Below are 26871 nucleotides of genomic sequence, written 5' to 3' on the forward strand. Positions count from 1 at the left end.
TTATTAAACTTGATCCTATGATTCATTTATTACTAAGCGCTCTGTATCTGAGAATGATTAGCAAATTACATCTAAATCGGCGAGAAATTCAAAATGCGATGTGAGATACATTTAAATTCAAATATAATAAAAAAAAATTGTTACCCGTAGAACTTGCTATAAAATGACAATTTATAATATTCATATTTTTTTATTGTTTTAATTCTTACTTAATATCGCGCAAATTATTGATTTTGATAAAATAGCGTCGACTTATAAATCGCAATAATTAATTGTGCGAGCTCTAATTATTCATTAACAAATAAAAAATTATTTTAAGCTATATAATAACAAAATAAATTTTTGTTGTTGATAAAATAAGCATAATGATCATGTATATCGTTTTCTCACGCAAGACTTAATGCGGGATTTTTATCTGGATTTTAAAAGGTAATCGCGGACCCTGACGAATGACGTTAGATCGCATCGGGGATCAAGATTTCAAGTATTACAAACGCCACGTGCTGTTACGCTCGAAATTGTATGTATTCGTCCCACGTGTGCTTACGTAAGTAAATTATAACAACTGTCCGTGAACAAATAATTTAGATGAGGTACGCGAGTAAATTGCAAACACGTGACCATATTCATTGGCGTTATAATCTCTCCGTTTAATGAAGAAGATTAAAAAATTAATTAAGTTACATATATAGATATCTTTATTATTCAAAAAGTTTCAAAAATTAAAAAAACCTTTTACATGCTAAACTTACACAATATATCGCAACTGCGGCAGCAAAAATACGGTTGCTGGAAGCATTTTATTCAAGGATTAAATTAAAGACTTAATCACAGGACGTTTAAAAGAAACATTTAAATTCTCGTTTGACGGATTTCGCGTTCGGAATCCCGAAAGTGACAAAATAGAAGAGTCTCTGATGGATATGAGAAGACGTCTCTTCCTTCGATGGCCTTGTAAATGAAACAATGAGTCGAAATACACCGATTTGATTTCCCGTCTTTCACCCGTAACAAAACCGAACTCGGAATAGTTTTATATGGTATAGTTCATGAAATTAATATCAATATTTATGATAATAAAATTATAATTTAAAAAATAAATATTCTATCAAAAGAAAAAAAATATTTTATTACGATATAAAAATATATGTCTATCTCTTTGAAAAGAGAAAGAGATAGATAGCGTGCTTGTGAATCTTTTTAGTAATTTTAGAGAGATTTTTGTTATAAATTTTGTTAAAAAATTGAACCTTCCTCCGCGTTTTACACAACTTTTGCTTAAAATATTTTTGTTACAAGATATTTCTAGAAAAAATAATCTCTCATCCAACCTAATCTTGACGCAGCTCTTCATGTGCTTCAGCCTTATACATAGTATTTGTAATATAGGATATCAGAGCTTTCGGATTATGCCGCACTTAGGGCCTCAATATGTCTCAATCCGCCACTGCATACACGCGATCGAGCGGCCCTTATATCCAGCAGACTATGCGCAACTGGTGATCTGTCGGTCTATTCTGCGCCGCGAAACGTGGCTTCGTGTAGTATCAGTAATACATCTCGATCCGCATAATACACGGATCGACGTGTATCAATGGTTCTCAATTTTTTTCTCCTCGCGATACGATACCTTTCATCGCGACAAAAACCACATCCCGAACGTTCAACTGGCAAAAATATTATAATATTATTTAAAAAAAAATATTACACTTTTTTCAAAATATTATATTTAATTACACATATATACATATGTAAAAATTTATATACGATTTTATCTTGTTACAGTTTCTTTTTTCTGCGAGGAAAAAAATTTTGCGGCATTTTTTTTTGAGAATCACTGATAACATACACGAATCCGCGTCTGCACGCGTGAAAAGGAAGACCTTGTCCGCTGCACGAGCGTCGGTTTACGTCGCGGCGCCCGCCGAATCGCACGACGGAGGATATCTCGAAGCTGAATAGGCCGCGGGGCGGATCCAACGTCCTCGGAGAATTCGTCGAGTCGATAGTCGGCTGTCGCGCCGACGGATTTTCCCATTCTCGATCCCCTTGATCTCCTAATAAAAAGTCACGATACGCTCCCTCTCTCCCGACATGCGGTGGATGATTAGACGACTACGGTCGGTTTTAGGGGGAGGGGGTGAGATTGCATCGATATAGCTTCGTCCGGAGAAAAAAGAACGTGGAAACTACGTATCGTGTTTGAAAAGACAGGACAAAAAGTAAAATTTTCCGGACAAGACACAGAGCATAATAACACGGTTTTTTATACGAAAGATTTGTAATATTTATATAAAAAATTATATTCGTGATATTATTCCTTTCGATTATCAAATTTTCCTTAAATACTTTATATTAAACATCTCAAAACTTCAATAATAATTTTACACATTTTACGTGGGAAACGCGAGACTTACCGGTTCAGGTTAGTTCAAATTTGCGTGCAATGTATTAATAAACAATCGACAAAGATTATCCCTTGTTTTCCTTATTCAGGGTTTTAAAAAGCTTCCTTTCAAATAATTCCTCTTTTATCTTGCTGCAAAGTTTATATATCATCACTATAATTTAACATCTAAACGTTCATTAAGCATGCTTAGCAAAAATCATTATTTTTCGAAATATGACGAACTTCCGATCGTATCGAGGTTCGAGCCTTCTGTCTCCCAAAGAAGCAAATATTTTAAACATACCGTTAAAGAGATGTAGAGCATTCTACAGTAGCATTCCTCCTGGATGTCGTTTACTCTCGTATCGTCGAGGTATCGTCGTATACCAGCCGCTTTTATCCTTCGAAGCAAGTCGGCGAGAGGAGCAGGGAGGAGCCGCTTTCAATACCGTGTACCACCTTCGTAATAGTTTAATAACCCGCTTTTCTGCGACGACGATGCTGCGCGGCAAAAAAGAACTAGGTGAAGCGCGAAGGGAAGGAAGGAAGGAAGGAGAGAGACAGAGAAATACGTTATTTTTGAAAATGACAAACTTCTCACCGTATCGAACTTCGAGACTTCGGTCTCCCGAAAAAGAAAACATTTTTAACATACCGTTAAAGAAATGTAGAGCATTCTACAGTAGCATTTCTCCTAGACGTCGTTTACTCTCGTATCGTCGAAATATCGTCGTATACCAGCCGCTTTTATCCTTCGAAGCAAGTCGGCGAGAGGAGCAGGGAGGAGCCGCTTTCAATACCGTGTACCACCTTCGTAATAGTTTAATAACCCGCTTTTCTGCGACGACGATGCTGCGCGGCAAAAAAGAACTAGGTGAAGCGCGAAGGGAAGGAAGGAAGGAAGGAGAGAGACAGAGAAATACGTTATTTTTGAAAATGACAAACTTCTCACCGTATCGAACTTCGAGACTTCGGTCTCCCGAAAAAGAAAACATTTTTAACATACCGTTAAAGAAATGTAGAGCATTCTACAGTAGCATTTCTCCTAGACGTCGTTTACTCTCGTATCGTCGAAATATCGTCGTATACCAGCCGCTTTTATCCTTCGAAGCAAGTCGGCGAGAGGAGTAGGGAGGAGCCGCTTTCAACACCGTGTACCGCCTTCGTAATAGTTTAATAACCCGCTTTTCCGCGACGGCGGCGCTGCGCGGCAAAAAAGAACTAGAGGGCGCGCGAAGAGAAAGAAGGAAGGAGCGAGACGCAGAGAAAGGAAGAGAGATAGAGAGAAAGGGAGGGAGATTCAAAAGAGGAATTCCTCTCCTCGGAGTCGCTCGCGGTCCGGGCTCTGTTTGCGGGTATTTGTCGGATATGGGTTATCCGAGCGCGGCATCTCTCTTTTTCGATGCTGTCAGCGTCGGCGGCATCGCATCGATATCGACCGCGGAATGTAACAGAACACGCGGCCTCGAAACAACATGGCCGGCGGGTGGATCTCCATAACGAGCACGGTGACTTGCACATCCGACCCAGAACGCATTAGCCGTATTTGCATTTAATTGCCGGTTGTTTGTTTGACGTCAGCGCAACCGGCAAAATTAGGAACAGTCGGCGGGAGGAAGGGAGCGGGCGCGGGCGCGGGGAAGGTGGACTGCGGGACGCATCCTGCGCTCTGTTATCTGCGATCTGTCCACGTTCTTCGTGCGTTATCCGTATCCCGGATTTGAATGATCTAACTCTCTTTTAAAGAGATTATCCCTGATATAATACATAGTCAATATATATAAATATATTTTTGAAGATATATATATACAAAAACGTGAAAAGATTAATATTACCTCCGAGATATTAAACTATAATTGCCGAAGAAAATTGAATATTTAGAAGATAAATATCTACAAAGCGTAATCCTACTATATTTGACTAACATTATATTACCTAATAATAATTATATGTTTTAAATATATAGTAAATCTTAAATTATTGTATATAATAATAATAATATAAAATTGTGATAAATTATATTTAATAAAATTCGCGCAAAGAAAATTAGAGAAAATGCGAGAGAAAAGAAGATCTAAAATAATTTAATCTTATACATATATTTTCGATATAATCTAATTATTTCTCTATTCCAGTGAATTAATGAATAATTCTCTCATAATTAACAAACGCATCTCTATGATGGTACTATAAATCTCTTAGCGTTATTTCAAGGTATCTAAAAGTCTTGAGTTGGAGGATAATAGAAAACGATGCAGCTATTATTAGCCGCGTTTTCCGCGTTATCAGAGCCGATAGTCTTTGCCGCTTTCCCAGAGGCACCCGGGGATCGCTTACGATTACGGGGACGCACGTAGCTTGTCGGACGTATAACGGTGGATCGGGTATATAGAATCCTAACTGAATCTCTTCTCTCGGAGGATCTCTTCCGCGCCTCGCTCCCCTTCCCACCTCGACCTACACTCGGCGAATGCTTCTCCTTCTCTCCTTCCGGCGCGTCTCTCTTTTCTGCTATAAGGAGAACTATCTTCGACTCCCTTTCTCTCTGTTCCCCTCTTCTTGTCTGTCTCCTCGGTCCGTCTCCCACTTCCGGCGGCCCCACCCGTCGTCCCTTCGGGCAACCAATCCCGAGTAAAGTTTGTTACACAACTCGGCGAACTTTCGAAAATGGTCTGCCTCCGCCAAGTAAGCTGTTCTTGGCTCCCTCGTTAGCTAGACTTTCCTCTTTGGCGCGATGCTCTCTCCACCAGAGAAACCGCGGCGGATGCGACGCGCGCTTCACAGATATATATATATATCTCTTTCTCTTTCTCTATACCACGCAGTTCCTAGCAAAATAGCATCCTCGATAATCGAGTTCCATGATGTTCCAGATGACGAAAAATTTCTGCGCGATCGATGAATGGTAGCCAGACTGGGCTATTGAAAATATAAGGCGACACATAATGTTGTACCTCCAACTGAAAGAAAAGAAAAATCCAATGTAAAATTAAAATATTTAAAAAGAAATGAATCGATACAATGAAATATATTCATAATACAGAGGCAAAAATCATCAATTATTTTTCGAGTCTAAATTTTTTATTGCCTATATATGTGTACGTGTCGCTGTTCTCTAAACTGTCGTATATTCGGATAGGTATGATTAAATTGGCGAAATTAGAATAACTGTCAAGATAGTAGCCACATCGCGGCGCGAGGTAGTTACTGAAGTCTCCGGCTATTTTATCGAGATCATCCCGGCTCACTTAACCAGTTCCTCGAGTAATGCATTCATTAACGCAAATATCCGTTGGATGCATTAAGTTGCGCGTGGTTGTCGTAATACGCTCGTCGTATCGCGGAAATTGCGCGTCGACGCAAATGCAAATTGCTCGTCCTTCGTTTACGTGCGCCGAGTGCATGTCTCTCAAGCTTATCACTTATCACTGATTAGCTCTCTCGTCTATCACCGATTCTTTGACATTTTTCAACAGTTAAAAACAAAATATACCATCACTTAAGTATTTCAATATTTTTTAAAATACATTTTTTTATCCTTTTATATCTCTCTATTTTTTCTGCTTTATTTAATATACCAATATTTTATTTTATTTTATTTAAAAACAATCATTAATAATTTTTTTTTTTTAAATATAGAATATTGAAAAATAATGAAGAAGGAATGTCGTGCATATTCTGAAAATAACTTTATAACAAATATATTAAATTATAATTATATTTAAACTAATGCATTAATAATCAGAGAAAGAAAAAATTTTGTGTCACATAATTCAATTATTTTGCCGTTTATATTGTCCAAAATATCATTGTCGCCATACATTGCAATAAAAATGTAAATAAGTTGACTTGCAAGATATTTGACGTGAATAAAGCATAATTTATAGACGTAGACATTATCTGTGAATACTAACTTTGCATTTTAAAATTCTCGCAACAAAATATGTACATAAATGTTGGACAAATTTTTGTTTCTCGCGAATATAAAATATAAAATTATGAAATATTTAAACCTTTGTTATCTGGATATTATTTCATGAATAATCGTTAATTTTTTTTATTTCATTTGACAATGTTATTCATATTAAGCAGATGTTACCGCGCATTCGATCTAATCGAGTTATAGAAATTATTCTTATGTTTTTATGCGACAAAAGTGAAATCTGTCATAATAATAATAATATACGTATTTTATGAATTAGTTAATTATTATTTAAATAGATAATTCTTAAATAATAGCATATGGAAACGATATGAAAAGCGATGATACCGCAATTTCAAGCATTCCCGAAATAAGAACAATTAGTCCTTTATCTACGCCGAGAGGTATTAAAATTATTTTTTTAAATATTATAAATCTGCAATTTACACATTTTGTATTTCTTTATAATTTTTTATAAATTGTACGCATCATGTCTAATAAATACATTTAAAATTATCGTGTGATATATATATGTTGTAAATGTAAACCGTTCAACTCTATTGAACATATAACCTGCATTGTTTTGTCCAATGCAATAACATTTATTCCTAAAATCAAATACAATTTATCGTTATTATTGAAAACAGAGAATGCCATTTAATATCATTAAACAATTTCTATATCGTAATAACCATATTACATCGATATTCAATTTATAATATAATGAAAGATTATATAATAATCGTCTTATTCAACATTTCGTGAAATGAAGAATGCTTTTCTTTATAATTTCAAAAACTAAAAAATTTCTGAAATTACGAACTAAAGTTACACATTAAATTAAAAATCTAAATTGACTTTATAAAATTAAAAGAATTTTGATGTTCTCTTTGGAATATTATTCAATTTTACAATGCCAATCGATTAACACTTATCGAATGTTGCAGATCAAATAATAAACACTACATCAGAGGATCGAGTATCCAACCCCAGCGATTCCAGTGATAGTTCGCCGTCCAATCTGAGAAGGCGCCTTGAAGATTTACCGTCGCCAAACGAATTCACTCTTCTGGCCGATCGCGTGGCCGCTCTTGGTAGACGAATCGGTCGCAAACGCGAGCTCTTTCTACGTTTGCACGGAGTGGCAAATCGAATCGAGGAGAACGACGAGTGGGAAGGAAGGGAACAAAGGGCAGAATCTTTGGAGAGTTCCTTGGGAGCGTCCAGATCGAAAGACGCCCGAGCTCGAAGAAGGGCGCGAGTTCGTCTGGAAATTTCGTCTCGCTACGACAATAAAGCGATGGTGATTTCGCAAGCCGACGGCCCTATCAATCCTTCGAAAATCCGCGACAAGTCAAATCCCGCCGAATCCTCTGTGGATCGATCGGCGCGAGATGGAGATTGTTTACGATTACCCGCGATCGAGATACCTCGAAGACAATCCCGACCCTCTTCCTTATCCGAACCATCCTCCACGCGTTACTCCTATCACAATAATGGTGAATCGCACGATATCAAAAGCGCGATATCAGCCCTTCATAGTCATCGAAGCTTCGTGCCTCGTGACAGCGCGTTAAAATCAGCCGATCTTCCATCGGTCTCACCATTTTCTCTCAATAGTATTCGACCTAAGAAGTTCGGAGGATATCGTCCATCTTGCGGTGTGGTTTTGAAAAATCTGAGCTCTGGCAGCGAATCGGAATCCACCAGTGAAGTGAATCGCGGACTCTCATCTGCCCGAAAAATCGATAATACAATCGCAGCTTTGGAATTATCCTCTCCAGAATCCAAGATCGCTGCTAATAACGAACCCATCAAAAAAATGCCGATCATGTCCGCGAGGAATGACATTACCGGATCAATACTGCCGAATCTTTTGCCTTCATCTCGATCGCTCGGCGATAATAATTTCGATCGCCGGATTTCTCAGGACACTTTGCGAAGCTGCATTGATGGGCAAGTAAATCATGATGGCAATATGACGAAAACATGTAACGAGAAAATAACTCGTAACGCTGTAAAAGCTGTGTTTAACGAACGAACAAGATGCGATGAACTTGTAACGGAAACTTGCAACAAATTTCAAATCGAGCCGAAATACAAAGATACGTATAATAAAAGAATAGAGATGCCACAAGATACATCGACTTTCTCCGCGAGAAGTTTTATGTCAGAGTCGGCGGAACTTGTGACAAACATTTGCAACGAACGGATTCACGATGATTCTATAATGAAGATCTATAACGAACTTAAACAGATCGAATCAGACTTTGAGGATAAGGGTAATCAAAAAGAAGAGACGGAAAGTTATCAATGTATCACGCCAGAAATACGTCGCGATGACATTAAAGATCAATTCATCTTCAATTGCCCAACGAATCAGTCAAATTTTGAAGTAAATTCTTCAGAAAAGATCGACAGAAATGTTCTCGATACTTCAGAATGGAATCAATTAACGAATCTTTATACACGAGAAACCGTCGAGACACCGCATTTAACTGAAAGAATTCAAAGTGATACTCTAGGAGAGGCTTTATCGTCTCGAGTTTCGGGACTATTAGAGAGCGAAGGTCACAGTCGCTCATCTTGTACGGAAAAAATATATTTACAGAAAGAAGAGCTCTCGAGTAAAAGATCCCAAAATAATGACATCGACACGTCGGATAATTGCGACCAGGAAATTATAACCAAAGTTCCTGCGCTCGCGTTAAATTCGCAAGATATTTCGTACTCGACGTCAGCAGGCAGTCGAGAATATTCCGTTACGCGACCTCTCGATCCCCACGCGTTGATCAGAGCTTTATCGGACGTATCTCTAAAGCGAAAAAGACAGGAGGAGAATGTTCCAAAAAAACGCGAGGATTTTTATCGCCACGGTAAGGATACGATCGATGCATCGAGCAGAACTTCGGATTTTACCGCGAAAGGCGAAACGTGGCGCGTAGCGAGATCCTCAACGGATTCGCCTAGAAAATCGCTATCGCCCATTCCTTCCAGGATACCCGTCAGAATCTACAATAGTAAGACTATGTCGGCTACTAGTGCCAACAAACTTTCAGAATATTATAAAGATTCAGAGAATTTTAATAAGGATTACGAAGAAACGAAATTTATCGATCAAAATGATGTTCGGAGCGAAGTAAACGAAAGTATCGTTCGTCGACGATCGAACGCGGATCTGTCGTACTCTCAAGTCCGCAAACGGGTTTCTTCGGTGAGATCGAGAAACGGAGATATCGAAGTTAAATCAGGCACGTTTGCGCCAGATGATAAAGAAACGGAATACGAAGCCAACGATCATGAATTTGAAAGCATACCGTTCTCGAATCCGCGGAGTCCTCAAAGTACTCCGTTTGGCGATTATGTCTACGATAAAATGCAACGTTTTCCCGAAACTAGATCCAGCGGTTGCACGCCTGTGTTCTTTAACAAAGTGATTTACTCCGGTGATCGCGATTACGCAAAGATAGATGACGACGTGCGATCCAGATCAGATCGCAGCATCTCTCGGCAGAGCGCGGACACTGTGGACATCACAAGCGCTACCGAATCGCCACGTATGTTTAAAAACAAGAAGAATGAATCGTCTCGAGTCGAGTCATTGAGAAATGCAGAGGAGAATGTCAGTTGGAGAACGGAAGACGATTGCGCGTCCATTAACGACGAAGAAAATCCCGAAGACGTGAAAGATAAAGATTATTATAACGCGTACGACGGAAAGCAAAAGGAATTATATTTTCAGACAAAAGAACATTTCAAATTAGCGATAGAAAGAACGTGCGATCCATCCTCCCCGTTTACAATTCAACATCTTAAGTTGAATCCGTCATCAGAAATCGAGAAAAGCGCTAGAAAGCAACAAGCTGGCGATGATCTTGAATTCGACGGCGACCAGTCGAGTTTCAATCCCAGTTTAGAGCTCACAAAAGTCGCGCAATCCAAGAATCTGACGTTTCAGATACGAAGGAAGCAGGAGCTGTCTAGGTTATCTTCATCGACATTTAACTTGAGCTGCGAATCGAAGAGGAAAAAGAAAAGCCAAGAACGTTTCCCCTTTACGATTTCCGAAGCATCGGCAGCGCTTTCGACTAAACATCAAGATGCGAACGATCTGTTGCCCGATAAAAATCTTGACTTTACGAAAGACACGAACGATCAGTTGGAGGAGAAAACCGTGCATCAATTGCAGATGCATCCTAGTATAACGAGATTGGCTACTTCAGGTTTGGAGGATACTATGGCGGATATCATGTGCTGCGTCGCGCAGGAACAAAAGGATGCGAAGGCTGAATCGTCCTCGAAATTCCGAATGAAGACGCTTGTGCGAATATTCTCGAAACTAAGAAGAGCCCCGAAGCAATCGAATGCTGATAAAACTTCGGAACCGACCAAGATCATTTACGAAAATCGCGCCTGTCAAGTGGATTCCAAAGCAAACAGTTGCTCGGATGATTCGTCGACGGAAGAGGCTGACAGAATGAATTTTGACAAATCTTTGAACAATCCTGTAATTGATTATCATGTAGAGAAATGTTCGTCCATGCTCATCCCTTCTGGACACATCCTGAAAAAAACGGAGAGCCTTCAAGCGATCGCTCAGAAACATCCCTACAGGCGATACGATCGGGATGATTTATGGATTCAAGATATCAAGGATTCTTCTTTCGACATTAAGAAAGATAGTAACATATCGCAAAGAAAAGATGAAGCAAAAAACTTACAAGAAAATTCTCCGAAGGATCCATATTCGATTTTTCTCGTAAAGGATCTCCAGTCCGATAAATTATCCGAGTCAAATATTGATCATAGTTATTTTCCGAAACAGCAACACGATGTAATGATTTCCGATCACATGGCACCATCAGATGCGCAAAGTAAACAGGGTATCGACCAGAAGATTCCGTCAATTGTCATATCTGAAGAGATAGAAGACTTGACCGATTGTTTTTGCTGGAGGCTTTGTCACATAATCGGGCCATCCAAGTATCGCTCGTCAATAAGAAAGCGAGTTTCGTCTTCGAAGACGAAGAGATCCGGTTTCCTGCTGTGGAAAAGAAAGAAATGAATTTTTATAATATTGTAGAAATATTTAGAGGTATCGACAACTGATACTTTTACTCAGACGATGAATAAGAAAACAAGTGTGTATTACTCTGATACTTTTGAAAAAGACACCAGGTATACCAGGTACCATGGAACGATATCATGTACCATGGTAACGATACTCGCGACTTCGTTGTCGACTGAGATAAAGTACCAGCTATTGATATTTGAAAGTATTCTTATTCGTTCGACGATACAATCTCGCCACTACGATTCTCATAATTTAATACTTCTTTTAATTTTTGTACATATAGCATTAGTTGGAATTAAAATATAATTAGATTTTATAACAATTTTGCGTGTAATTAGCATTTCACGTATAAATTTTCTTGAAATAGTTAACAAAAGTATACTATTTCACTTCAAATCTACTCATTACGTGTGCGACTGATGAATAGAAAGAACGGACGGAAAATATTCCAAATGGATAAAGAGCGCATAGGGAATTTACAGAATTCTAAAAATATTTAGGATGATTACGAGGACTGATAATCGGAGAGAGCTTCGATGGCACATAATCGAAAAGCGTCGTCGATTCATGTGTTTTCTTTATTTATTCGCCGTTCGTACATATTTCACTTGTTCTCAATAATATTGTTGCTGCACGCTTACTTCCGTACGTTATATTCATACACGAAGAGTAAGTCTTTGCCAAAGATGCGCAGTTATCGCAGTTTATCGCCTTAATAAAACGTTTTTTCGCTACGCATTAACTTATTATTATTATCGTTATCATTATAGAAAAAATAAGTCTTTAAATAATCACATAAGAGTCGTCGAGAGCCTTTCGTGAGAGGAAGAGGAATCAAGGAAGGGAGGAAGGAAAAGGATAAAGGATCGCAAAGAACGTGACATTCATGCATGCGTGTATGTACGTGCATGAACCCATATACGTTGCGCGTGTGTGTGTGCGTGCGTGAATATACATGGGACGCATGTACGACAAAGGAACGGAGAGGAATGAGACACGGATATGAGACGGGAAGGGAAGAATAAAAAGAGGCTGTCGCTTGAGAAGTAACGCTGTGTTGGCCCTATACGGTATTTGCTTTATCAGCTCCCTCGAAACAACCATGCCGCCGCGTGCGCTAAGCCTAGAAAAAGATCTATCTACCGAGAAGACCAGTCGTTTTCGCGTTTTAGAACTACACACGAGGAACGCGATTATTCCGCTATCGAGGAGGGCTTTAATCGATCCGACCAAGGATAGGGAGTAAGGGGAAGGGCGGTCGACGGCCGCCGCCGCCGCGTAAGAGCGTAAAGTAAAAAAAATCGACGCTAAAGGCAATGCGTTTCCGCGATCCACCTCGAGCGCTGTCATCTATTTTTCTTTCTTTTTCTCTCTCTCTATACCTTACCTTCTCTCTTCTTCTTCTTCTTCATCTTCTTCTTCTTTCTGCCATTGCCGAGAAAGGAAGAGAAACTTCGCCCGCCAGCACACGCTTCGCATACAATCGCGCACCTCCACGTACACGTGTGACCGCATGCGTGCTACATACATTAACACGATACGCATGCGTGTTCAGCATCAATCATATATCGTAACGCTCTCTCGTCTTTTCGTCTTTTCCGCATCTTAATCTCGAGCAAGTAACTTGGTATGATTCAATACTCATCCAAGTGCGTCAATTAAATGAGCATTTTGATTCATTTTAGCTAAAAATAAATAAAGCTTGCAAGAGCGCAAAATCTTTTTCTAATTCCATATTGAAACTTTGATATAAAAACATTTTATATTACAATCATGATCATGATCAAGAAACAAAAAAATATAGTTTCTAAATGAAAAAAAAATTGTTCTATTCCTCTAAAACGATGGAATAGAAAGACTATATTTTCGACAAAAAAAACAAACATGATAGGAAAGATTGCGAGAATAATTTGTGGTGCGATGCATACCAACATTTTTTTTCATGGATATTCGGGAGTTGCCCGAATTATCCTAATCATGCCTGATAAAGCACGAGGAGGAACGCGCTCAAGCGACTTACGTGCGACGTAATTATATCTGCGGCAAATTATATCTGTAACCAGTTCTTCTAATCACGTCTCAAAGGTCGTCGTTTGCCGAGACACGATAACGAACGCGTCGAATTACATTTCTAACGAGATTGTACGATTTGGCAACGATGAGCAATCATTAATATATGCGATAAGCGGACGAATCTCCGTCTTCCGATCTCAAGACGCTCGAGGCGTAATACGGTGATCTCTTGCTCTTTCCGCTTGGTTGTTCGCTTCGCGCGAGACTCGCAAGAAACGTTCACTCAGTTCTCTTTCGTTCGTCCCACATCCATATCATCGTCATCGTCGTCGAGGCTCGCATTGCCAAGACGGGGCTTCTTGTCGGAGAAACGACGTCACAATGGGGGTGGAATGGAGAACTCTCTCCGCACGTAGAACAGAATGTAAGGCTTACATTTAGCGACAGCGTCGGTAGTCGCCGGACGTACGGAGCTGTCGTTAAAATGGAACCACTGACCGTCATGCACAGCGAAGGCAGTGTAATGTCCAGTCCCAGCACTGTAACACATATAGTTTTAATATAAATATAAAATTGTCCGCGAATTTTTATGTTTAACGAACATTTTTTCCCCTTTAAAGTTATGTAAATTTCTATAGAACATATGTATCTGAAGATTAAAATGATCGATAAAATAATGCAATATACACTATATACACAATATACAAGAATTTCTCGATTCTCTTAAAAAAATTAAAAATACGCTTGCAAATATCAATACAATTTAGAATCATTAAGAAATGCTACAGATATTATTTTCAAGTATAAATTATGAAGATATAAACAATATACTATGTTATCTTATCAAATATCGATATCGTGCGATAGCAACTACTACGAGGAAAATTGCCATATACTCTCTCGTCAAATAATTCGTTTTAATTAAAAACGTATATTGAAGGGAGAGCATACCCAGAACCATGGTGCACGATAACGGCAGCCAAATCGTAGAGATGACTATTCTGAGCCCCCAATCTCGTTCCGGTCACGCCGCGCACGGTGAACGCAGACATATCGAGAGACTCCATCGGGAAATCCACCTGCGTGTCCACCTTCGAGCGATAGGAATTGCACCACCTAAATCTTTTAATGTGAAGGCACAACACCTGGAAAAAGCGAACGTAAATAGCATGAACATCGATCACTGCGTCCTACGCTCCGTTGTGTATTTCTCTATTTGATCAAAGTTTGCTTTTGGGGTCATACTTGTTCGTGCAAACTAATCGATTGAGACACGCATGTCTACGAATGCATTGCCGTGCAGTGAAATTAGCACAACATCAAAAAATCGATATATCAGAGAAAACGATAAAAAAATATAATGTAGGAATATAGAAATATAGAAAATGTAGAGAAATATATAAATATAGAAAAATTTTAACTCAAATAAATACATAATTTTTAAATCTTGATATTAAATTAAAATTTCTCAAAAAATAAAATTTTTAATAATATTTTTTCATGAAATTTTCATCTTACTGGATTGCATATAGTTCTCTCGAAAAACACGAGAGCAATACTCACATTAGGCAGCCTGTGTATCCAAAACCTCTTGGTAGATCTCTGCTTGCCCATGCAGTTGTCGCAGAAGTAGAGTTCGCTGTCGGCGAGCTCTTCCACCTTGAAGAATTTCGTCAAACTGTAAGTCAGACTGCACACTTCCTCTTGCTCCTTCGTCCTGTTCCTCTGCAGCCTGTCCGGTATGTCCAGTGAGAGGTCCTGGAAGGGCTCGTGCGTCTTCGAGTCCGTACGACAGTTCATACAGTGAACCTGCGCGAGGAAACGCGATCCATAATTCGTCCGCGCTTCTCCCAAGAAGAAAACGAAGAAGAACGTGACTTTGACAAGCGACACCGGTCTCTCGAAAGCGCAGAAATTCCTTCCTGCCAAATAGGCTGCAAGGACGGCACGTTTCGCGCGCAATCGAGGCTCTTTGTCTAGGGTCGGGTCGAGTCAACTTACCACGCTGAGAAGAGTGCCTCCAAATACGGCAGTGACGATGCTTTGCTTGCCGCGTAATCCTAGAGGCTCGTGTCCCAGCCTGGGTAGCAGCTGCAACAACTCGGTATGGAGTCGGTCGAGCATGTAAGTGAGAAACTCGTGGGCGTCCTGCTGCTGATAGCCCCGAAATCTCGGCACGACCTTCCAAATGGCCAGAAACAGACACTCGGGCGATATAGCTTGACCATTGGAGCCACCCAGGCTTAACCCAAGCAGCACCTTTCGGAGCTCTTCGGCAAGTAAGGCGTCGCTCATGGACATCTCCTTGGCACGACCCGGCGTCACGATTCGACCGCGATGCGTAGGCGGTCCCGTCGACTCATCAAATGCGATACCCTCGAGACACGGCATTTGCGTGAGATACTCGCAGAAATGGCTAATGTTGTTGAAGGACTGCAGCACCACGTTCATGAAGCAGGTGTTACCGAGATTTCTCAGTCCGACGACCTTTTTCTCTTTGGTACTCTTGGAGCTACGGCGTTTGGCTGGCCGATTGTCCGCGCTGCTAGCATCCAGCGAGTGTAGCCTCTTGCGGGCTGTTCTTGGCCGCAAGTTTCTCACAACCACTTCCGCTTTCCACAGGGCGTCCGGATCGTTATCGTGGTCGCCACCGTTGTCACGCGCCCTCGAGGACGGCGGTGTCGCAGGCGGCGACGTGCTCCAGCTTTCGTCATTCTCTTTGTGCTCGTCTTTACGGAAGGTGACGCGCCGTATCTTTTCAATTTGTCCGCTCGAGGTGTCGTTCACCACATACTCGTCACAAGTATAGCTACAAAAAATAAGACACAATGCAACACATTTCCGGTAAAAACCAATATAACATCGGCGAGATCTTCCAATAACGCGGCATAAAAAAAAAAAAAGATTTACGTTTCAACAATTAATTAATTTACCAATTTATTTGTAACGTAATAAAAGCATACATCAATGTAAAATACATTTTCGCGTGTCTCATCATATTGAGAATTCACAGCTCTCCAAAATTATATCGGTTTATGCAAAGTATATGGAGGAGGAAGAGGGGAAGGGATGTACGCGCGGATAGTAGCACACGCGGGGGCGGTGAAAGCGAAGAGGGAGGGCGGGCTGGACTCACCAGAATACTGCCAGGCTCTCACAGTCTATGCACACGCAGTGTTGAGTATTAGTCTCGTAGTGTTGCAACGCATGGCCCGCCACGTATCGGCCGCAGTGCACGGTCCCGCAGTGCAAACAGAGCCAGGGACTCTTCTCGGTGCCGCACACTATGCACAATAAAAACATGAAACGTTAATGACAATTGCAGAGTAGGCTCGACGAACTGTATCATTAACAATAAAATACAAGTATCAACGTGTGTCGAACTTGAAAAATAAATTTATAGCTTTAATTGGAAAAAGTTTTAAGATCTATATATTTAAATATAGTATATAAAAAAATTTAATACAAAAGAGAGAGGAGAGAATATATATATATATATTATGTTGAGACGATGTCTCTTTTCTTACTCTTTCGCTTCATAAAATAAATTCATATATTTTGATGATTATGTAAAAAAGTACATTTGTTTATATCACATACATTTCTACAATAGATGATAAAAACGCGTGAATTTAAAAAAGATTGTTGATGAGAATATAGTTAGTTTACAATCATTTATCCATTCGGTATTAATATATTTATGTATGACACTAATATATACAACAATACATGCGAAAAGATATTAATAATGATTACAGTCATATGAGAATTTTGTTAGCAACATCAACTTGCATTTATATCGCGCATCTTTAACATTAAATATAGCTATATTATATTTTTATATCGCGCAAACAATTCAATTCTTTGCAAAACCCATTGCGATAGCCAGATTTAACATTAAATGTGCTATGCAGCGATGCACATGCAAATTTTACAGACTACCGATGCGTGATATATTTTTTCTCAGGATGATTTTTGACAATCTGGCACGAATCAATCGACAACCATCCAGTCGCAGAGTATAATATATCTGGCAGTTGCGAAGTTACGAGTCTCTCAGCCCCGCCGTTTCGGCTCGTCTCAGCTTACGTAATTCTCGAGAGAGCGCGTAAAAGAGGGGTGCGGTGGCGAGTGGGGATTCGACACACCCCCTTCGCAGTCGATCGATCGCGAAATGTCTCGGAATTTCATCGGACTTCGGATTCCCGGCGATTCGTGCTTTTTTCCCCCTTTTTTTTCGATCATTCGAAATCCTCTCCAAAAAACATAGTGTTAATGAAGGCGCTAAGAGCGAGAAGAAGCGAAAAACTTCGTTCGAATCATTGAATTTTACACAAGTTTGGCGAAAGAGACTTGAGTGCAACAATTGAGTATGATGAAAATAAAATTTGTATTAGAGTTAAATAAAAAAACGCATTAATAATATAATTATCGTGCATAAATTAATAAAAGAGCAAGATGAGACAAGTTGATCCATGGCTTGGATCAACTAATTTAGGAAGACGTAAATCCGTCATTGTTTTACGTATGCAAAACATGTGCGGACGGATTGACGAATTCGCGTCGAAAATCAGACACTCTCTCTCTCTCTCTCTCTCTCTCTCTCTCTCTCTCTCTCTCTCTCTCTCTCTCTCTCTCCTATTCTTCTCAAGGCGACCGATTATCCAGCATTCGCGAACAGCGTAATCTTATACAACAAGGGGGCTAGAAGAAGGGAGAGGTTTCTAGAATGAAGGTTAAAAAGCATGAACATGTGAAAACTGAAACGGCCAAAAGTCCGTGCACAGAAATCCGATCTCATCGAAGATGGAGACTCTGGGGAGTCGTGTTCGTTTTCAGTGTGTCGATATAAGGAAGCCTTAAAACGTACAGAGTGCTCTATCGGCACGTTTTAATCAGTGACTCGTTGCCATGAGAATTCCCTGGCAAAGGTAGGAAAACATGAATCTGAGTTTTTACTCATAAAGCGAATTTACTTTGTGTGTATGTGTGTGTATCTCTAAACTCTATCGTACTATATTATCTTGCAAATTATAAGACGCATATAGGTAAGAGAGCGAGAGAGAAGGATGATTTATAAAGAATCAGTTCGCTGATTAAAATTAATTAATCGAACAATACAGATATCATCCGATAGAAATTGCGACTTTAATATCATCCATTGCAATATAGGATAGGAAACAAGTTAGCACTATTATCGCTGTCTGTTGAAAAATAAATCGCTTCTAAATATATGAAATGAAAATACACCGACACGGGTAGCACGGGATATTGCGATGCAACTTTTAAATATTCAATATGCCTCTAGCAAGATAACGCACACGCGTGACAAGGAATGTTATCGGCCGAAAAATGCATAAATCTTTACAACCGATCGTATATATGACATTCACATACCGCGGCATTCGTCCATTCATTCAATGTCTGTCCGCTCAATGAAACGGTCTAGCAGATCTCCGTGTACGCGGATGTTCCTCGTGGATCATTGGAATAACAGTTATTACGATAATAATGTTTGTCGCAATATAACGACATCGAATACAAGAGGGAAGTATGTATGATTAAATAGTCTAATTACATATTTAACTTTAAACGGACATCATTTCATTGTATTGCTTAATTCGCGAAAGTTGGGAACGAAGATATTTAATATTACATATTAACAATTACAAGCGTATAATATACTTTCTTGGAGTATTTTTTAAAAAAATTGATAAACTCGATAAAAAAAATCTTTCGTTAAAGAAAAATTCAATTCTGAGATATATTGTGTACGTGTGTAAGAATCGTTATATTGAACGATCGAAGCTAAATAAAAGTTTTTCATTTATCTTATACATATATTTTAACTTTAATTTGTTAAATTGAAAATTTTTATATTAAATCAAAATTTCTAAATTCTTTTACAATAATGTAACATCAACAATTTTTCGCGACACATTTTTTTGAGAATCACTGAATTACTTATGAGCATAGACGAGGGAAGGTAAGAGTTATATAAGGAAAGAGATAAAGATAGAAATATGAGATATGTGAGGAGACATACGTGTCGTAAACGCGTCGTCCGCGTGTTTTTTTTTTTTTTCGCAAATCTCCGATGACGATCTCTAGGAGAAATGATCGCTGATTAAGCTTTAAGATTTATGTATTTTCCGGGATGTTGCATCAGCGTACGCGCGCGCGGAATTAAAGGAACGAGCGATTGTGAACCAGAAAAACGGGAATTGCAGGAGAATATGTTTTAATCATCGCGAAATATCATTAAAATATGAGCAGAACGAAATATTCCCGCGTGATCACGAAGAAGCAAATATACCAAGTATGTTTTTTTTCCTCGTCTCGCTCGATTCTGCCGTGCCAGTGTCAACGATGTCATCACCGTTGTCACCCGAAATCGACGACGATATTATCTCGTCAACGATCAGGAAAGCAGTGGCGTCGCGACGAGATTAAAAGAGCGATGGAGAAAATTTTGCTGATGACAACGCGATAATTTATACGGTTGGGTATCGATGCTATGTCATACCGGAGTATCAAATATCGCCTATTTAGAGATTCTAGTTCTTTCCAAAAGCGTTTACAAAGAAGCAATTAAAATTTATGTCAAGATTTTTATGACTAAATTATTTTACTTTGTTCCTATTTTTATTTTAAAGTAATTACAATTTTAAGTAAAATCATACAAACTTTTAGATAGATCTTCATGTTAAATATTGTAATATATTATATATAAAATGCACTAATTATCAAAAATATATCATCGTGGTCGAAATAGAGAGATCATTAAGAAAATAATCTTCTTTCTCTCATTCAATTGCTCCTTTGGATTTTTTATTGCCGCATGAAAAGAGAATACACAAGTGACAATTTCTCGTTCATATTTATATAAAATCTTATCACATGTTTCTCTATATTACGCAAAAATCTTATCACCAAAGAACTATCGACAATATTTTTTTAACATATCCACACTTACTATCCGCTATTCGATAGGCTCGAAGCTTTATCAATTGGCCTCGCCAATAAATCCACCATAAAAAAGACAAGCTGTCAAGGTGTCAAAGGTGTTCGATATCAGGGGCGAAGTATCCGCGCTAGGAGAGCGGTATCGAAGTAATAAGCGTCCCCGCTCTCTCGCAACGAGCTATCGGATTAGCAACGGTGCGATTATCGATTTTGCAATGCCGTGTAGCCGGAGGCACGCAGCCTGCACTAGCAACAGCACACAGCCGGCGCGGCAACAGCAGCAGAGCGCAGGAAAAGCGACGACGGAAGAGGGACGGCGGCGCGGACCGAGGGTCCTTTTATAGTGCGTAAGGGGCGAGATACTTTTCTCTCCCCTTCCCTCCCCTCTCGCACTCTTTCTCTTTCTCTCTCATTCGCTCTCAGCCGGCGTGGAACGCGGAACGCGCACCATCGCGACGCGATTTCGCCGAGGCATTTAAATCGATCCGCCGCCGGATACGTCGCGATTCGTCGAGCATGAACCGCTCTCTCGCCCAGCTTCTCTCGCGATGCTAATCAACGCTAATCGCGACGCGATGTCGCTATCGACACTTGTCGAGATATGACGAGATTTCTAAAAAGCTCTCGATACTTTGTTTCATCGAAATATCATTCGTAATCTGATACTACGACGAATTATTAATAAATGTCGCTACTAACAATAAGTGATACCGATGAATCATGAAATTTAATTGGAAACGGAGATAATATGTCTAAATATAAATATTACAACGCGAGTATCGTCAAAAAATGCCGATACAACGATGGAAAATATTGTACGGATAAAATGGAAATCAAGTAGTAAAATATAAATTTTAAATGTATTATACAAATAATTTTTGCGATAAAATTGAGAAATTAAATATAATAACGCATTATCGATAATTACAATATTAATAAAAATTTAAGTTTGCGTGTGTGATCATTCTTTTGAACAATTTATATATTCACCGATATAACTCTGACTCTGATTGTAAACGATGAAAATCTATGCACTAAAGATTTATTTTTAAAAAGGATTCGAGTACTAGTATGGATACTTTTTCATATCTGCGTGTCGATGGCCATCCTTGGCAGATGGCCATGGCGACAGATCGCCGAAAGCACCGTAGACCCGGCGGCTATCACCGATAGCATCGTGTCGAGTAATCAAATGTCCGCGAAGAGGAAAGCGCGCGTTCGTCCGTCCGTCCATCCGTCCATCCATCGAGATACTGACTCATTGCCAGTAACGTATCTATCTCTTCTACTATTTTCACTGTACGTTATTTGTTGCGTCTACGCATTATTATCAAAGATATAGCAATAGTTATGTTTAAAATATTTTTCCTACGAGTTCTTGGAATATTAGTTGTTTATGCTAAAATTTACCAACAACGAATAGTTAGCTATTTTTTATTCATCCGATAAACGTAATAATAGACAAGTATCTTCCTTCAGTCAGCGGTATAGGAAAGAAAATGGCATACGTATGAATAAAAGAACGTAAGACTGTTGTTTGCGCATACAAGCGGACATTTGGGCGTTCACGCATTTCTCTTTCTCTCTTTCTTCCATTAATTAATAGATAACTTCATTCCCATTTAAGTAAGATAAAACTTGATTCGTGTCGCCGGTTTATCATGCTTATACTGTCGAAGTTACACCATCTTGCGAAATTCTCTTGTGTATTTCTATGTTGAACAATAATATTAGAATAATAATCTCATTTTGTTTTTTTCTTTAATTTTTATCTATTTTAATTTCAAACTGTATTCTATTTTCCGATCAAAACCGGTCGCTAATAATGTCGTTCTTTTTAGTATAATTATAGTTTCCGAAAGAGAGGGATAATTGCAGGAAAACATATGCGATTGGTATATACACGACGCACACATCTACGAATACGAATAAATGGAGAAGATAGTTTTTTTTTATTGCGCGTTTGCCTAGGAATATCGAAGCTTGGATCAGCGGAAAAAAATACATTACAAATTTTTAATATAACTTAATCCCATTATTTCACACTATTTCTCTATGCATGTACAATGTGGTATTAAAAAAAAAAAAAAAAAAAAAAAAAAAAAAAAAATTTAACGCCTGATTTAAATGTAATGAAAAAAAATTGTACGGTTAAATGTCAAAGTGCTCAACGTTGGAAATTAAACATTTATAACATATATTAAACTCGCTCTAACGTCATCAAGCTGTGCAGAGCCATTCCTCGATCTACGTTTCTCTTCGTTGCCCACGCCCGAAAAATTAATGGCAGCTTGCTTCTTTCGCGCTGACTGTTACGCTTCCTACCGATACCTCCTCCCCCCCCCCCCACTATTTCGTCGCGGCGAGAAGAAAGACGCACCCGCAACTCCAGCTCATAACGAACGCGACTGGCTCGAAAACTGGCTGCCGACGTCGTACAATTCGCGAATTAAATAGCGAGTTATGTATTGCTTGTCCATTTCTTCTCCAGTTCTGTTTCCATTAAAAAAGGTGTAATAATCGACTCGACAAAATCGTGTGCGATAGACATATAAAAAAGATTTTATCGAATCCGATTTACACCATCTGTCCTATTACGCACTGATCGCGAGAATTTTCGCTCTCGTTAAAAAGAATAAATTGACTCGGTAGAGAGAAAGAAAGTATGCGCCTAATTAAACTTTTTTTTAATTGTATTTCGTATTATTTTTTTCTCAATGAATAAACACAATTTTTAGTTCGAAGAAATTCATTATTTCTTTATTTGGACTTAATTATTCAGAGATATTGTGTAATTACCGTTGCTTTTATTTTTCGACTTAAGAAATAAAAGAAATAATTCGTCATTATTAGTAATTGCGATTAACCAAATTTTCTTTCCTCGTATAATTGAACGGGAGATTTAAGGTGGAAGGAAATAGAAAAAAAGAAAGAAAAGGTGACAGAAAACGAATATTTCACTATCACTTTAGGAGCAGACGTTGCAAACGATACCAGCAGGCATCGACTTACGTAAGATATTGACGCTATCACAAAAACAAGAAGCGCGAATCACCAAACGAAATTAGCTTTACCCGGATAGAATCGGATGGCGTACTTTGCCTTCGATTGCGTCGATCTATGGGGATTTCGGGACAAAGAGGGGAAGGCGCATGCGGGATAGGTGGGCAGGCGGTAAATGCGTAAAGGAAGAAAAAACACGTACGTTTCGGATAAATATAGTCCCGAGGTCGCGTAAAGAGAAAGGAAAGGAGCTCGCCAGAGAAGCGCGGAGAGGATTGCACCAGGATTCGGGGAATAACGAGCTCTCCTCTCTCTCTTTCTCTCTCTCTCTTTATCTCTTTCTCTTTCTCGTCGGTCGTGGCCATCACCATGGATTTCACGGCCTCCGAGGGCGGTTCGTTCTTCTCGAACGATCGCCGTGTCGTCGGTCTGCTCTCTTTTCTCCCCCCCCCCCCCTTCCCCTATTTCAGTTAGCATCAAGTCGTGCATTGTCTCGTAAACGCCGTGTCACTTTAACGCGGGGACTCGTGCAGCGGTCAGCGATAACGCTTATCCATCCGCTGCTCCGAGTTCTGTAATCTGTAAACGACTGCTCGCGACGATAATACGGGTTAATGTGTTTTCGTCTCGGCTATGAATCGTCGTTCCTACCACAATGTCATCCAATGCTAATGACGATTTAATCGAGTCTCGTATTCTTGCGTTAAAAATACCTAGAAAAATATACGAGACAGAACAGATAGAGAAAGACATATATTGTATATAGAAAGGATCGATCGAAATTCGATTAACTTTAACTTAATGTTTATGGCAACGGACCCTGCGTCTCTATAGTATCCCTCTACTACAATGACCGTTGCCCGTGTATCTTTAAATCGATAACTCCGAGCGAGCACGACCAATGTCACTGTCTGACTCGAAGGACGAAGATCCTATATCCGTTACAGACGCGTACACGGTAGTCCCTTCCTTCTCTCCCCAGATCACATAATCGGCATGGATTTTTCGATCGATCGAAATCTCTACACGAATCATTTTACGATATTTTCGTATTTACGATGCCCCTCGAATCATTTCTCGCCGACGCGAAATTCACGCGAGGAACCGTCACGAGGGGGAGAGAAAGGCGAATCGTCCCGAAGGAGATCGGCAACGGCGGAGCATTAATTCACCGGCGAATTCTAACGACGGAATATTTTAGGGCCAGCTGATTAGTGCCGTCTGGTATTGATTTTCCAATGACGGCCGCGCGCCGCATACTGAGAACTCGCAGCTCCCAGCAGGACAACGACGACGATGCACACGCGCACACCATCTCACCACCGTCACCACCACCACCATCGTTACCACTGCCATCGCCATCACTAACCACGCCGCCGTCGCGCTCTCGCGCGCGGAACGAGCCATGGGATCGCGAACACGCCGTAGAAAGGCACACGCGCGCGCGCGCGCACACACACACATACATACATAAACACACCGACGTACATCTACAAGTTAGTACCTTATATCACTCGCACGCTCGCTCGGATCTCAAGCGTGCACATCGCTCGGAAAGAATGAGGGAGAAAGAGAATATATGCGCGACCGTGTGCGTGTGAATGTACACACGCATATCCCGCGCGGTAAGTTCGATCCGCGATACCGTCGCTCGTTCGTTGCTTCGTGCGTCAGACGGAGAATATCGGACGATAGCGGGCGTCGCGAAAATATGCATACGGCCGCACGGAGCGATCCATCTGAGCTTTTCCCGAGGGAAACAGCGGCGAGATTCGCACCGTCTCGTCTCGGCTGCGACCGACGGCTCAAGGCCGCGAGAGGAACGGCCGGGGCCTGGGTCACACGAGAGAGAGAGAGAGAGAGAGAGAGAGAGAGAGAGAGAGAGAGAGAGAGAGAGAGAGAGAGAGAGAGAGAGAGAGAGAGAGAGAGAGAGAGAGAGAGAGAGACGAAACGTAGGCGAGGAGTGGAGCGCGAGAGACAGCATGCGGGAGAAAGGGACGGGAATAGAGAGAAAGAGAGAGAGAGAGAAAGAGATTTGCTGCGGACGTATACGTGTGCGAGTGTTCCGTGTAATCGCGAAAGGAAGAGAGGACAGTAAAACGGAGCAAGAGACAACGACAGAGGTGGGCGAAAGAAAGAAAGGAAAGAGAGAGAGAGAGAGAGAGGGGGGGGGGGAGGGGCAATAGCGAGGAGAAGTCTGGGTTCCGAGAGACAAGCCCTCTACCTATCTATCCATCCGTTCGTCTCTTTCTCTATCACGCTACCGTCTTTTTTTCCATCTCGCTCTAACTGGCTTAGAATTGGTAAAAGGCTCTCTTTCTCTCTCGGAGCTTTGTACAAGTCCCTACCTGCGCAGACGAATGGCAAATCTTTCACAGCACACCCGGATCCCTCGACATTGTCATCACCGAATTGCACGCTTTGAGCAAGGTGCGGGCACTCCATGTTTTCTCCAGGCACGTTTTTCCACGAGGCCCTCGTGGCCCCCTCGTAGTCGTCGTCGTCGTCGTCGTCGTCGTCGTCGTCGTACGAGTGTTCACGAGGCAGTTCGTCTTTCTCTTTTTCCACAACGGGGCGGTGGACAAAGATCGGTCAGGAGGGGAAAGGTAGGGAGGGGGATGGAAGAGAGGAGATAGACGAGGGATATAAGGTAGATAGGTAGGTGTTTCGGTAAAGGGCGAGGGATCGGAATACACCGATGGGGTAGAGCTGGGGGGGGGGGGAGGAGGGAAGGGAATAACACGTACAGAAGAGGTGGGGTACACACTACGGTGCCCCGTGATATCCGTCACATAGCGCGGTAGTAGCGAGGACACTGTTACGTCGCCTTTAATGATAATAAAAAAAAATAAAACGGGCGAAACACAAAACGGGGAAAGAGATGCACGACCGACGTTCCCGTTGCACAGCTTACGACGTACTGAGAGAGGCGCGACGTAAGAGCGAGCGAGCGAGGGAGCGAGCGGACGAAACGAATAAACACGAAGAGAACGGCGCTGCGGCCGACTGGCCCCGACTGCCGACCGAGCGCGACCGAGCTGCGTCGAGCTCGGTTCTGCGGTGGTCGGCCCACCACCTCCAAAGGCACAGACCACTAATAGTCGACTGACTCTCGCCGGTTGTGTACGAGCTCTCCTCCCTGTTCCCCGCAGCCGCCGCACCACCGGTGACACCGCTGCTTCTTCGCTCGTTTATCGCTTTCTCTCTTTTCCTCTCACGTCGCGCCCTTTCTTCCGCTATCTTCATTTCTCTTTCTCCAACGAGGTTGCGCTAGGTCGCTCCTAGCCTTGGATCGCGCTAGGTCGCGCGCAGCCTCGCGACGATCAGGGATCAGGGCCGACTCTCGTCGAGAACTCGAGACGCGACGTGTTGGGTTTGCGCAAGGCGACGCTTTCCTTCGCGAATTTATTGAGCGCCGGCGAATTTATATTCCAGGACGTCGCTGATTCGCGTAAAATTACCGCGCATGGAATCGATGACCCAACGTGCAGGAGGCGGGCGCCT

At 40.9% G+C, this 26871-nt stretch overlaps 2 protein-coding genes and 1 long non-coding RNA gene across 7 annotated transcripts; 1 reads left to right on the forward strand and 2 right to left on the reverse strand.

Annotated features, from left to right (window-relative positions):
- Positions 1-1704: 1704 nt before the first annotated feature.
- LOC138937163 (uncharacterized) lies at positions 1705-2897 on the reverse strand. The gene is made up of 3 exons (XR_011447472.1): positions 2694-2897; positions 2418-2539; positions 1705-2189 (listed from the first exon to the last, which is right to left on the reverse strand). It is a non-coding gene; the product is annotated as an uncharacterized lncRNA (long non-coding RNA).
- A 1583-nt stretch (positions 2898-4480) lies between these two features.
- Positions 4481-26871, reverse strand: LOC138937358 (ubiquitin carboxyl-terminal hydrolase 3). 5 transcript variants are annotated; one of them, XR_011447500.1, is made up of 8 exons: positions 25716-26868; positions 16535-16682; positions 15400-16207; positions 14962-15207; positions 14350-14543; positions 12773-13937; positions 11033-11355; positions 4481-5349 (listed from the first exon to the last, which is right to left on the reverse strand). XR_011447500.1 is itself a non-coding variant. In XM_070303548.1 (6 exons), the coding sequence occupies exons 1-6, from the start codon at positions 25810-25812 to the stop codon at positions 13719-13721; spliced, it is 1608 nt and encodes a 535-aa protein (XP_070159649.1). In that variant the 5' UTR covers positions 25813-26871; the 3' UTR covers positions 11946-13718. The 5 variants fall into 5 exon arrangements, 3 of the variants coding, with proteins under 3 accessions (XP_070159649.1, XP_070159648.1, XP_070159650.1); XR_011447501.1 differs by lacking the exon at positions 4481-5349 and adding an exon at positions 7152-10875; XM_070303548.1 differs by lacking the exons at positions 4481-5349; positions 11033-11355 and having other exon boundaries at positions 11946-13822; positions 14339-14543; positions 25716-26871.
- Positions 6643-11376, forward strand: LOC138936903 (uncharacterized). Its single transcript, XM_070302693.1, has 3 exons — positions 6643-6715; positions 7259-9460; positions 9554-11376. The coding sequence occupies exons 1-3, from the start codon at positions 6643-6645 to the stop codon at positions 11374-11376; spliced, it is 4098 nt and encodes a 1365-aa protein (XP_070158794.1).

The sequence above is a fragment of the Polyergus mexicanus genome, unplaced genomic scaffold (genome assembly GCF_030449975.1).
Source record: "Polyergus mexicanus isolate NDT 795.1 unplaced genomic scaffold, iyPolMexi1.0 SCAF_10, whole genome shotgun sequence".
Lineage (NCBI taxonomy): Eukaryota > Metazoa > Arthropoda > Insecta > Hymenoptera > Formicidae > Polyergus > Polyergus mexicanus.